Below are 14,531 nucleotides of genomic sequence, written 5' to 3' on the forward strand. Positions count from 1 at the left end.
GAGGAGAAGAAGAAGAAGAAGAAGAAGACGAGGAAAGAGAAGTAGGAGAAGAAGAGAGAGAAATAGGAGAAGAAGAAGGAGATACGTAGGAGGAGAAGAAGAAGAAGAAGAAGAAAGAGAAGTAGGAGAAGAAGAGAGAGAAATAGGAGGAGAAGAAGAGAGACGTAGGAGGAGAAGAAGAAGAGGAGGAAGAGGAGGAGGAGGAGGAGGGAGCCAATTATAGTAAGGGGGGAGGGAGAAGAAGATGCCAGGCTGTCCCCTCACCTGGGTTCCCTTTGCCGGGAGATGAGAAGCGTTACCATGACAACCAACCACAGCCTCACAAACACAGACTGGTAAACACACACACACACACACACACACACACACACACACACACACACACACACACACACGTACATAGATTCAAAGCCATGGATGGAAAGGACGAAGACTATGATATATATATATACGTACACAGAGAGAGAGAGAGAGAGAGAGAGAGAGAGAGAGAGAGAGAGAGAGAGAGAGAGAGAGAGAGAGAGTCAATTCTTACCTGTCTCTTTACCTGCTCGCTCTCCTTTGACTAATTAAATCTTGTTCTTTCCTACTCGATTTCTATTTTCAGTCTTTTTTTTCTCTCTCTCTAAGTCTGTTTACGTCAAGGATCTTCTCATCTTCATCCTTTTGGTTTCACTGATGTAACTTTTGCCTTTAATTATTACGCCTCGGGACTAAGCTGACTTGTATTGTTTTTGTTGTTTGTTTGTTGTTTTCGTGTTGTTTTCTTGTTTGTTTGTTGGTTGGTTTCGTTTGTTTGCTTCGTTTTATTTTGTATTTCATTTTTGTTTCTTTTTTTGTCCTTTTGCTTCATTTTATCGGTTTTTTTTATTTCATTTTTTGTTGTTCTTGTTTTCTTGATTTTGTTGTTTTTGTTTGTCTTCCCTCCTGAGACTCTTCTTGGAAAGGCGAGTCTGTGTGCTTCAAGATTTTTTTTTTTTTTTTTTTTTTTTGTTTGTTTGTTTTGTTTTGTCCTCGTCTTTCTTTTGTTGTCTGTTATGTATCTATTTATTTACTTTTTCAGTTGTTGCTTTCTCCTCTTTCTTTTCCTCATCCTCCTCCTCCTCCTCTCTCTTCCTCGTTCATCTTTCTTCTTGTTCTTCTTTTTCTTCTTCTCTTATCTTATCTTCCTTCTTCTTTTCCTTCTTCTCTCTTTTATCTTTCTTCTTCTTCTCCTTCTTCTCTCTTATCGTCCTTCTTCTTCTCCTTCTTCTCTCTTTTATCTTTCTTCTTCTTCTTCTTTTTCTTCTCTTATCTTCCTTCTTCTTCTTCTTCTTCTTCTTCTTCTTCTCTCTCTCTTATCTTTCTCCTTCACCTTCCTTCACCTTCCTTCTCCTTCTTCTTCTTCTTTTCCTCTCTCTTATCTTCCTTCTTCTTCTTCTCTCTTATCTTCCTTCTTCTTCTTCTTCTTCTTCTTCTTCTTCTTCTTCTCTCTTTATATATTTTTTTCTATGTATGTTTGTATAAGTAATATCTAGTTATGTTTTTATATGTATTTTGTTCTTTATTTTATTATATATGTATTTATTTTACTTAGCTACACATTATTGTATATATATTTTTTTAGACCTCTTTCGTTATTACCAACACGGAAAGAAAGAAGAGGTATTTTTCCTCCTTATTTTGTGGCAATACTGTACATAATCTATATCCTCTTTATTTATCTTATTTATTTACTTCTATTTTTTTACAGTAAACAGCTCAAGGGCAAAAAAAAAAGAAAACAATAATGAAAATAAAGTCCGCAATTCATATTAAAGTTATTTTTACTCATGCGCTTCCCACCATGTCAACGCTCATTATTATTATTATTATTATTATTATTATTATTATTATTATGTTCTTATTGTCAACCTTGCAAGACTTCTAATGCAACTTTCCTTTGTGTTGCATGAACGAGACTCCTTTGTCGAGTGAAGATTATGGTTGTTGATCTACATTGAGGGAGGAAACACACACACACACACACACACACACACACACACACACACACACACACACATACACACATACACGCTATAGACTCATCGTTAACCATTCAATTATACATACTTACTCATTATCGTATCTCACCATTCACATGTATACCACTAAGTCACTAACCCACTATTCACATATCTCTACTTCACCTCTGATTCACTATACCCATTCACTATTCACTAACTCACTCATTCACTCACTCACTATTCACACATGTACCACTAATCTACCACTAACATCCCACTATTCACATACCTCTAATTCATGTCTAATTCACCATACCCATTCACTATTCACTAACTCACTCACTCACTCACTAACATAACCCATTCACTATTCACTAACTCACTCACTCACTAACATAACCCACTCACTATTCACATACCTCTAACCCACCTCTGATTTACCATACCCATTCACTAACTCACTTATTCACTTACTCACTCACTCACACACACCACTAATGCACCACTTACACAATCTTCCACTAACTTACTTACACACCACAAACCACTTATTCACTATTCACTAACTCACTAACCCACCTTATGCATAACACTTACTTCACTATTCACATTCACTGTCCAATGGCTCACTAACTCACCACTTTTATACAGCTAATTCAACTCTTGCATAACTCTTCAATAACTTGCTAACTCGATGTATGCATGGGAATAATGGGTAGTTGAGACTCATCATTAGAGACTCACCATTACCCATTCTACCTTTTATGCTTATTCATCATCTTTCATTACCTATTCATCCATCATTGATTCACCACTTAACTCAACTTTACAGGAATGGAGTATAAGTGATAGATGTGAATAGATGAATGAATATGATATGAGTAAATGGTAAATACTCATCGATCATTACGTAGCTACCTCTTTCTTACTCTGTTTAGTTTTTACTTTATTTTTTTTTACATTTTCTTATTTCTATTTTTTTCTTACTCTATTGTCTTCTTTCTGTCTACTCTATTTCTGTTTCCTACTTTACTCTACTTCTATTTCACACTTTTTACTCTAATTACTTTTATACTTTATTTTTTTAACATTTTCTTACTTCTGTTTCCTCTTACTCTACTTTATTTTCTTCTTACTGTCTACTCTATTTCTGTTTCCTACTTTACTTCTATTTCACACTTTACTCTTTACTCGTCATAACACTATTCACCCACCACTAACTCTTCTCACCTAGTTTTCATCTCATTCTCATCTATATAGTTCTTATCTAGCTCACTATATCATCACCACTAACTGTTCTCATGCACCATCTAACCCACCACCACTAACTCACCACTAACCAGATCACTAACCCCCCTCATCAGTAACCATAGAGCTCAATACACTACCTCCATCAAACCCACCAAGACATCATCATCATCATCACCACTAACCCCCCACTAACCCACCACCTCTAACTCACCACTAACCTCCATAGCGCTCACTACACTACCCCCATCTCACCCACCACAACATCATCATCACCACTAACCCACTAACCCCCCACTAACCTCGGCAGCGACGGCATAGGACGCACCGGGACCTACTGCCTCATCGATATGGTCCTCAACCGCATGGCCAAGGGCGCTAAGGAGATCGACATCGCGGCCACACTGGAGCACATCCGAGACCAGCGCCCTCACATGGTGCGCACAAAGGCTCAGTTCGAGTTCGTGTTGATGGCCGTGGCGGAGGAAGTCCATGCTATCCTCAAGGCCCTCCCCCAGTAAACACCCCACTCGGCCCTCTCCCTCTCCCTCTCCCTCCTCTCCCGAACCAGCCCCAAGCAGCAGCAGCAGCAGCAACCCTACACCTGACGAAGACCATCTCCCGCCATTTCTTGCTTGTCTCCCTCTCGCTGCCTCCCTCCCTCCCTCTTCCCCGGCCGTCGGAGGGAGGAAAGGTTGAGGCTTGAGAGGGCCTTTGGAGTCTGAAGAGGGCTAGAGAAGGGCTGCTGCGGCGAAGAGGGTTGGCCTGCACTGTGCCGTACTACTGAGGGGAGGGACCATCGGCCACTGAGACGCCGCAACATTATGGATATGGAGTTTTGACTGCCGCCTCATCCACCAACCCACCCACCCCAACCCCGACTCCAACCCCCACCCACCCACGCTGACCCTGAATCCAGCTCCGTGTCCCTCCCCTTCCCCGCGTCCCCATACCAAGACTCCTCACCCATGTTCCTTCCCCGCCCTTCCTCCACCCCACTCCTCGTCAGCGTTCTCCTGCTCCACCCCACATCCTCCACCCACTCATCCCTACCTAAACACTCACACACACACACACACACACACACACACACACACACACACACACACACACACACACACACATAACACACACACACATACCTCCAGTGCGGTCCATACATACACGCCAGCGCATTCGCGGCCACTTCCCCTGCCCCTCCACCCCCTCCACCCCCAGCACCACCCTGCCCCCCCCCAGACCGCCGCACCCACGGCCCCTTTGGACACAGCAAGGCACCGACCGACGCCCATGAAGCAGTAGACGATAACGATGGATATATATTTTCTTTTAAATGTCTCCAGATAAGGTATATAGGAATATATATATAAATGAATATATATAAATATATATATATATAAACAAAAGTAACCATGTGTATAAGTGGTAATGACACTGTGTACTGGAGCAACTGTCCACCAAGTCACACTCGGTTCCACAACCTTCCCGCGCCGCGCCGCCACGTTGTCAAAATTAAGCCCCGCAGGGCGCGTCGCCCCGGCCTCACGCTGCTGCCGCGGCCGGCGCCGCCAAGCTTGTGTAACCGAGTCAGGTCGTGTTGTCTGAACCTCAACTCTCCGCTTTATTTTCTCTACAAAAGTTCTCCAAAAGGTATATAAAAAGACGAAAACAGAAAACCAAAAAAATAAAAAAGTTGTAAGAGCAAGCGAGTCAACCCTTCGCTGGGCGGGAGAGGCGCCCCCGAGGGTCCTGGCTGGCCCGCCGCCTCCTCCTCATCAGGAGCCTTCTTGGATCCAGCCTCCCAAGAAGGCTTCTACCGGCCACTCAGGTCTCTCGGCTGACGCGTCTCGCGGCCAACGAGCGTAGATGTTGCTTCCCATGTGTGTGTGTGTGTGTCCGTAGAGCAGTGGTAGTGCCCTAGGCTGTACGGTGTCTCGGTGTTCTGTAGGCGACTGGCGCCCCTCCGGCCCCCTCCCGGCCCCCCACACCCCCCCGCAGCCATCACAGGCCTCGGGGACCCTGGCGTCCCCGTTGGCGGAGACACCATCGCGGGGTCCAGCCGGCGGCGGCGGCGGCGGCGGGTGTGGCGTCGCCGCGCCCTCCGCCGCCCGGTAGTCTTGGTCGTTGTGTGACGCTGTTGCTGCTAGTTGATGGCACCTCGTGACCTGCAGCTGTGTACCGTCGCCTGTGTTGCTTTGTCACGCGCTTATGTTACCTTGTTTATCATTATTAACTTCGATATTATTATTAATATTATCATCATTAACAATTGTTTTTTGGCACTTCTATGGTAGTCATGTATGCGTGTGTTAGTCATTACATAACCTCGCCTGAGTTACCTTCTGTGTTGCCGTCGCCTTTGGTTGTGTCTTGTTTGGTCAGTATTACTACTCATGCCAACTCTTTGTATCCCGGTCATATATTGTACTGACTCATCCGTCTGGACCATTCCCGAGAAATATCCACGTTACAATAGTTAGTGAGATGTCTGGACTAGCGCTGTCTTCACTGTGCGGGCCACCACCACCACCACAACAACGCCAGTACCACTACCACTACACCACCACCACCACACTACCTCCACCACCACCACCACCACCACAACACCCCATACACACCTCTCACCTACACCTTGATAATGTCTAAGGCCGCATCCGCCAGGTGTGTGTGCGTGTGCGCGTGTGCGTGAGTACGTGTGTGTGTGGCCCACAGAAATAAAGTAAAAAGGATATATAAATATAAATATATATAAATATATATATACATAATTATAATATTGAGTTTGGCTATGTTGTAATCTTCCTCCTTCCTCTCTTCTTTATCATTTTCCTACTTATGAAATCCCACAGTTTATTCACTTTCTATTCCTCTTTCCTCCCTCCTCCTCCTCCTCCTCTTCCTTCTCCTCCTGGTCCTCCCTTCCCCTACCCTCCCCCCCACCCTTCCCATGCCTTGAGAGCCAATAAAGTGATTTGGTGGATTGATGTTTTATTCCTTCGTCCGTTCCCATAATCCGATACCCTACGCCCATGTCCACCCAGCAGTGAATGGGTACCAGGTATTAATCGGGGGTTGTGTCCCGTCTCCTGCGATCTGTTCCCTTCTCCTATAATTCCTTCCCCTTCTGTCTCTCTCCGGCATATGACCACGGATGTTGCGCCGACTAAACGAAACTTTCCAACTTTTCCGTTCCCCTAACAGTAGACACAGCTGTGATGGGTCTTGCGGGACTTACAGAAGACTCCTGATGAGCACGAGACCATAAAAAATTAAGATATAAAAAGACATAAGAAATAAATAACACCATAAATGAATCACACATCACAAAATGGTCACCGAAACCTATTTTTCAGGGCGAGTAGGTCTAAAAAAAAATTGCATATCACAAACCAAAATGGGGAAGTGAATCATGCAAGCAGAAGTTAAGCGCTGCAATCTATTAGTTACATGTATTGAAGGGAGAGGATTCAGATAGCACAAGTTTTAGTAATTGCCAAAGTCTCGTGCTGTTTGGGACACTTCTGTATTTCCTCAGCCTCCAGCATAACCTCCTGAAATTGACCTATCTTTTGGCCACTCCTCTAACCCTTTTTAAGAGCAGTGAGTAGCGGGATTTTTCACATTTGTTACCTTCTATTTATGTCCTTGAAATGACTCCTCTTCTGTAAGAAAAAAAAATGAAGCAAAAGTGTTTATTGATCAGTGGATTTTCTTAATTTTCCTTTGGGTTTATTTTCTTTCCGGTTTTGGGCTTCCATCCAGAATTCGCTTTTCTGTGGCTAATAAAACATAACTTTCAACATTTTCCATAGTCCTTCAAAATTTCCAAACCATATTTTTTTTCTTTCAGCATTTTTCACCATTAATTTTTTGTTTATTTCTTAGTTTTTTGTTAAATCTTTATTATTTTTCTTTCTGTTAAGCACCTGTCTATATTAAGTTACATTTTTTCCAGGTGCGGAGCCAAGGTGGGCCGGGACTCCCTGAAAGCCATGAATAGGAAGCATCACCACAACTTAAAGATTGGATTCAGGTTTTTGGAAATATCTCTCGGTTCTAGCCAAGTTACATCTACCTGCCAGTCGTAGTATTGTAAGTTGCCAGGGTCAGATTTCAAAAGAGGTCTGATTATGTTATTGTACTCTATTGATTGCTATTGTCATGCTCTGTTGCTGGTAGGGGCTGGGGGCCATACAGTATTATATGGGTAGGCAGTGGCTGAGTGGTTAGCGTGCTGGGCTCACATTCACTGCGCCATGGACAACGTCGGTTTGAATCTCCACGCTACCACCTGGGATTTTTCAGTCGCTGCCGAGTGGCCTAAGACTACCCACATGCTGTCCAGGAGACCACCCATCAACCCGGACTCGAGAAGAAACCGTCCAGTGAATCAAGAATGAGTTCCGGGGGGCAGCATGAGCCAAGCATAACTGGCGCCACTATAAAAAATTGCCTGCGCCACGACGGGCTCGGGCCGACCATCTGGCCCATGAAGAAAGTCCACTGGCGCAATAGGCAGAGATGTAAAAAAAAAAAAAAATGTAATTGTTGTGAAGGGTTTGCCATGAAACACCATGATGGCCGTATCTCTTCTGGCGAGTTGTTGTTTTGGTGCCATCTCCTGGGCCAAGACCAAGGTGCAGGTGTTTGAAGGCTTACTGGATGAAACAGTACAAGCTGTTCATGCGCGATCCTGTCAAAAGTCTTATGGCGGCTTAGCTTGGCCCAGTGTTATGGACTGGCTCAGCACTAGTATATGGCATTGTCGATATCTGCGCAGGACAAAGAACCGGACCTTCAAGTCGCTTGTTCTCCGTGTCTTACTCTATGACCATGACTCATGGACACTGAATAGAGACCTGAAGAGGTGAATTGATGCCCTTGGAAATAAGTATCTGCACAGAATCATGGGATATTGCTGGAACGACTGTGTCAAACCAGTGGTTACTTAATGAGTGATTCGAGGCCTATTGCCCGCATAGTCCACCAGTGCCAACTCTGGCAATGCGGGCATGTGGCACGCTACCCTGAAGTCAATCCTGCTCTCCAGGTTCTTTCTGTTAGAGATCATCCTGAGTGGAGGAGGCCAAAGGGACACCCACAGTTCATCGCTTGAGCAAGTTAAGGTGGAAAGTAATTTTTACGGTTGAAAAAATCATTTTTTTGAAAATTTCCACATGAACTTGCGCGGCTCATGCGGAGGTACTGCGCCGCACTGCCAAGCGTTAGAGCGTCATGGTGGCCTTTAATTAAATACCTACTACCCTACGCACGGGGGATTTAAGCATATATATTGTCACTTCTCTTTGTGCATCTTCTATTTGCATCCTCTTTTTCCGATTTTTTTCGTGGTTATATGTAATTATGGTACTGAATGATAGTCTCTCCACATCTCCACGCGAGAAGAGTGAGTGAGTAGCGGGGAGGCAGAGTATTGATTTTGTGGCGCGGGAGGGTACACACGCTCTGCCCTCTCACGTGCATTTCTCCTTGGCCTGCTTATACCGTCTTCCAGTGGATTTTCAGACACTATGGAGAAGCGGAAAGCTGTGGCTGCATCAAAATAAAGCAAAGTTTGCTGGCCTAAAAAGGGTAAGATTTATGTCTCAGCTCATAATACTTGAGCACAACTTCGAATATGAGGCAAATAGATACATTGCTTATATAGGCTTCCCTTCAACTCCTGAGGCAACAATAACAAGAAAACAAATGGATAAAACCAGGATTTCTCCACACCAACCAAAAAAGAAGAGAAATGAAAGAAAAAGCCGCGAGTCTGCAGATTATCAGGCAGGTGGCTTTGATGCATAAACCTGGCAACAATGAATGAGTTGGGTGGCGCCCAATGATACCCTCCCCTCTGAGGGAGTAATATTTTGTCTTTTAGAATACATTGTGCATTCCTACATGTATTATAAGAGACAAAAGGGGACCAGGTGCCTAAATCTACTTCGAGGAAAATCAATTGTGAGCACACCCTCCCCGTAGAAGTGACCTGAGATGACCTGAAAGAGCTTCCTTGGAAATCTGACCTCTTGAACATTATCAGAGGAGTAAGATAAGGAACGAGACATAGTTGTGTTGTGCTAGAAAACATCTCTGTGCCGTACATTGTCACCTAAACATAAAAGTGCGTTTTTCTCAAAATGAAAATTTTAATGTAAAGAATTGTATATCTCGACTTGTATTGGGACGATTTTTATTTTTTTTTGCAGCATGACACTCAGAAAAGAATTATCTACAAAACTGCATATTGAGATTCGTTAATGTCGAAGTTTGTAGGATCTGTGATTTTTTTTTTTCGGTAGTTTTTACAGAAAAAAATTACCGCTTGAATTGATTTTGTTTTGTGCACTTATTATTTGCGATATACAAATGATAATATGTAGTATTGTTCCTTTGGGTGTCATTTAAATCTCATATAAAGGATATTCCTTTACTTTGAATAGTTTTCCGTGAATAAGAATTTTTTTGAGCATGTAAAAAAAAAAAAAAAAAAAAAAAAAAAAATTTTTAATTTTATTATGGTTTACCCATTAGGTAGTCTGTGTTTAAAATGTAAAAAAAATAAAAAATAGAATAAAAAAAGAAAAATTACGCCCACAGGATGTCAAAAAAAAATGACTTTCCTGCCAAAACTGCTTTCCTGGGGAGGGGTGGTTGGGAGGGTGGAAAATGCCTGGAGGAACACACAGGAGGAGAGGAACACAGTTGGTTGGGTGAGGTAGGGTGTGGTCCACGCCATCTGAGGGGGAGGTCCATGTCTGTGTGCCATTCTCTTCTTTGCCCTTGCCTGCCTCCCTGCTCCCCAGCATGCCATACGCCTCCGTGGTCTAGTGGTCAGCGTGCGACTACACTACTCTGCCTGCAGTCGGTCCTGGCCGGGCAGTTCTGTGTTCATCTTCCAGCTGTTGCTCTTCGAAAAGGGGTACCTCAGGTGGGTGCTGTAAGGGCCCTGTGTCCCGGGGTAATGGGCTCCCACCCACCACAGGCTCAAGGGACAATGTTACAGAGATGAGCACCAAGGCCATGCGGTGCTACAGCGTATGCCCCCAACTTTACTGTACCTTACCTCCCCAGCATTCCAGCTGCAGGACTGCAGGGCCGAGCAGTGGAGATGCTCCTTCAGGACATGAAGGTAAAGTCACACAGCATTTTTATTCTTACAAGTCTGCAATGACCTTACATCTGTTAGAATGGGTGGAATGCCACTACATAGAAAACTAGATTATTATTATTGTTGTTGTTATAGCTGGCAGGGGTGTTCAGGGGAAGTGACTATAATTTTTTAGTTCATTCCAGGCACCATCACCACCCTTCCCATCACTCCCCTCTGCACACACACACGGTCACCTTCAATTCCCCTCCTCCATCTCCTCCTCAGACCCTCACCTCTCCACTGTTCCTCCTCCTCTTTAAAAAAAAAATTCTCTGTTCCTTCCTCACCACTTTACCTATTCTAATGCTCCTGTATTCTCACTGTTCCTGCATTATTCTTTCTCCTTCCATCTCATTTTTTTTAATCTTTTCCATTGTTTCCTCATCTGCCACTAATCAGCTGCTTGGAGGAAACTTTGACCCAGGGTGTGATGAGGCTGTTGTGCCCCCCTTCATTGCTTATTATTCATTACCTGAGCATCAAAAGACCTATTATATAAGCTGGGGACACAACAGGTTCCTCAGACATAACATCAAGCCTCATTCACTTCCCTCTTTGGTCCGTCTCTGCCCGGCATGTAGAGGTGCTGACTTAAAAGTGTCAATTTTTCAGAGGATTGTATTGATCGGCCCGTCCTGATGTCTGCCTGCGGAGCCCCACCAAGCTAGACTCCAGCACTCCTTTCTTGTTGGCACACTGTCCATACACGCCTCCCTGCTCATCCTACAAGCCTCTCCAAGGTATTTTAAACCTCTCAGCATGTCTTATAAAAGGTAACCCTCTTACACCCACAAGATCCATCATGGTCTTGTATTCATTTTGTCATCTTGTTCTCATCCACTGGTTTGTAATGTATTATTTTCTAAAATCTACCTATTTATATTTAACCTGGTAGCAGCGATGGGCCAAATCTGTGGCTTTACCGTGTAGCAGCTATGGGCCAAATTTGTGCCATGATATAAACCCCCAAAAATAGATGATACATAATCTGATCACAAATGCTTTGATATATATTATGAAATGGTTTGTGTGAGGGGTGATTTTTTCTCGCTTGGAGGGACCATTAAGAAACATGATCCCCGCTGCTGCCGGGTTAATCCAAATTTGCTGCAGGATTTTATGAGGGTACATCACAAAAATCAGTTAAGCATCTATGTGATACCTGTACAGAAGGACAAAGATTGCCCTTCAAGTTGCTTGTGCTCTCTGGCTCACTCTGTGGCTGCGAGACATGGACTCCTTTGCTAATAAGTGACACCATGCCCTCCAGCTGACCACCACCTTCAACACAAACCCCAGGGCTGCCTTCCCACCCCAAGTACCTCATGGATGGCCTGAGGGGGCTGGTGGATATCCGTGTCCCTGCCTGGAGGGCCGCTGGCGTTGTTGGGCAGGCGAGGCAACGTGGTCCCTCAGTGCATGACTGATAAGTGAACCAGATGCTTCAAACTAATATTTGAGACTTGGGGATATAAAAGGGCGGGAAAACTTTCTAATTTAATTGTTCTGTTAAAGGTACCCACTTCAGTAAACAATAAAAATATGTAAATACAATTAAGCCATTCAGCAGTCTATAGCATTGAACATGTTTTAGTTATCTTATATATACTTCATTAATTACTATTTTCATAAACATAAATATGCAACAAAAATGCTGAAAATTAAATCATTGTAGGCCTCGAAAACTATATACTATTTTCATAGACACATATATGCAACAAAAAATGCTGAAAATCAAATTATTGTAGGCCGTGAAAACTATACTAAGTCAATAATACTTCTAAGAGTCTCCGGAGAAATACTGTCAGCATTTGTTTTTAGAGAAACCATTTGTTTTTAGAGAAACAAACTGGAGGTTCCTTAAGTGTATCTCAAGTTTTCCAACAAACTGGAGGTTCCTTAAGTGTATCTCAAGTTTTCCAACAAACTGGAGGTTCCTTAAGTGTATCTCAAGTTTTCCAACAAACTGGAGGTTCCTTAAGTGTATCTCAAGTTTTCCAGACATATAATAATAAACAGTCCACAGCTTATTCAGTGTAGCAACCTACAATGTCAATACATAAACCAGAAGTATCAAGCTGTGTGAGACAACATTCAACTTTAAATTAGTACTCACACAGCACAGCCACAATCAAATTTACTCACTTAATTTTGGGGCAGATAAAAACATGAACACCAAACAAGTAAGTATTCAAACAAGTAATCTAAACCCATTTCATTCCTTTCATTTGATAAGCAATGAAACATTAATTTCAGAGTTGACAAAATCTTCCCTTCTCTCCATCAGACGGACAGCTCCGGAAGCTTGTTGGAGGGTTGCAGCACGTCATGGATCCCACACGGCAACACACTGGAAAGAAGCAACAGTGACACAACAAATCAAACGAGATTTTCAAGTTGGGTAAAGAAGGAAGGAAGGAAATACACGAGTTTATTAACAACTAATTTCACTTTCACTTCTTCAGGGGAACAAAGGTGACCCAGGTCTCATCCTGCTACATATGGGTCACGAGACACCCTGCTCGCTGTGTAAAGGCAAGGTCGTGGCCCTTTCCCCATCTCCCAGCAGCTGACAGGGAGGTGTTACTTTCGTTCTGCTTCCCAGCCATGTCACTCACGCCAACGGCTGCACACACCTCGGTCGGTAGTCACCATGTCCATGTATCTCCAGCCCTCTTGTTGATGATGTGGTTTGTGGCAATGGGATGTATAAGGCCTCTATGACTTCTCTCGTTTCAGTGCAAGCCACTCTCCAGCACCTTCGCAGTTGACAAGACACTTCAGCAGGTGGTCATTGCGGTCAACTTTTTCCACCAGGGCACTGCCTTGGTGGTGGTGTCTTGGGTCTGCCCTGCATTCCTTAAGCCCAGCATCCAGGCACCTGCTGCCCTCACCAAAATAGCTGTGTTCACACCCGCTGCAGGGATTTTGGTACACAACACTGTCCTTATTCTTTGTCCCACACTTTTGTGCACTGGTTTACTAACTTGTTGTCCCCCACATCAACTATTTAGTAGCCATGTGATGCAAGGCTTTCTCTGGAGACTGCGCCAAGTCCGACTCAGGTACGATCACTGTGGCATTTCCACCGCGTCTTTTTCCTTCCTGTGTCTTTCTTCTCCATGGCTGCCTTTGCCCTCTCTTGTAACTCACCCAGAGGACCCTTAGGGCACCCCAGTATGGAGAAGGTGTCCTCAATGTGATACTTCCCCCACTCATGAATCTGTCACTGGGGATACATAGACTGTGTAAGTGGAACCTGATCACCACACGCCTTCTGGTTCTGAAATTGTGGGTGCTGAGGTAGTGGATATAATTGGCCGTGTTGGTTGGTTGTCTGAGCACTTTACAGGAGGCAGTGTTTCCTGGTCCTGTGGTGAGTGTCAGGCAATTGGTGCTGGCCACTGGTTTCCTCCCCCACTGTGTACTGGATCTTTTGGATGTACTCGGTTTAGTCTCTCCTTTAGCCTCACAGTCTGTCTTGTTGTCGGTGATGGTCAGCATGTCGTCCACATATGACCCACTTTGTTGTTAACGAAAACGAGAAGTGCTCACTCCCCAGGACTTCCATGAACAGGGAAGCCATCACTGCACTTTGGTGACCCCATACTGAGGCCCTCATGCTGGCAATACTCCTTGTTAAAAGTGAAAAAGACGGCATGGGGGCCTCGGTATGGGGTCACCAAGGTGCAGTGATGGCTTCCCTGTTCATGGGAGTCCTGGGGGGTGAACACTACTCGTGACTGTTAACGAGAACAACAAAGTGGATCTGATATGTGGACGACGTGATGACCAACTCTGACAAAACACTGTGAGGCTAAAGGAGAGACTGAACCAGCATTGCCAGATTATCATATTCACCACATCCTCTCTATTACTTTTAAGCCTCAAACTCTCGTACCTCTATTACTTTTAAGCCTCAAACTCTCGTACCTCTATTACTTTTAAGCCTCAAACTCTCGTACCTCTATTACTTTTAAGCCTCAAACTCTCGTACCTACACAAATAATGATAGAAAATTGAAGTTAGCGTTAAAACTCCTGTTTATTGAAGTTTGTTTTTGCATTTGTTATTGGTCAGACACTACGAAAATGCAATGCGATGAATATGGTAATTTGGCAATACTGGACTGAACTGAG

The 14,531-nt window shown here is 43.9% G+C and overlaps 1 protein-coding gene and 1 long non-coding RNA gene across 11 annotated transcripts in view; one reads left to right on the forward strand and one right to left on the reverse strand.

Moving 5' to 3' along the window:
* Nucleotides 1-12,420, forward strand: part of LOC126983235 (uncharacterized) — a 212,588-nt gene extending 200,168 nt beyond the window's left edge. For 4 of the 8 annotated variants that reach the window (XM_050835873.1, XM_050835872.1, XM_050835875.1 and 1 more), the window contains exon 28: nucleotides 3,544-6,213. In XM_050835873.1, coding sequence (XP_050691830.1) covers nucleotides 3,544-3,754 — 211 coding nt within the window. In that variant the 3' untranslated portion in view covers nucleotides 3,755-6,213. Of the gene's footprint in view, nucleotides 1-3,543; nucleotides 6,214-7,188; nucleotides 7,326-10,313; nucleotides 10,372-11,004; nucleotides 11,133-11,662 lie in introns of those variants that run through there. The other 4 variants (XR_007735696.1, XR_007735697.1, XR_007735695.1 and 1 more) reach the window with 4 other exon arrangements.
* Nucleotides 11,877-14,531, reverse strand: part of LOC126983236 (uncharacterized) — a 36,153-nt gene continuing 33,498 nt past the window's right edge. For all 3 annotated transcript variants that reach the window (XR_007735698.1, XR_007735701.1, XR_007735700.1), the window contains one exon: nucleotides 11,877-12,742. This is a non-coding gene — a long non-coding RNA (uncharacterized LOC126983236). The remainder of the gene's footprint in view (nucleotides 12,743-14,531) is intronic.

This window comes from Eriocheir sinensis, chromosome 53 (assembly GCF_024679095.1).
Source record: "Eriocheir sinensis breed Jianghai 21 chromosome 53, ASM2467909v1, whole genome shotgun sequence".
Taxonomy (NCBI): domain Eukaryota; kingdom Metazoa; phylum Arthropoda; class Malacostraca; order Decapoda; family Varunidae; genus Eriocheir; species Eriocheir sinensis.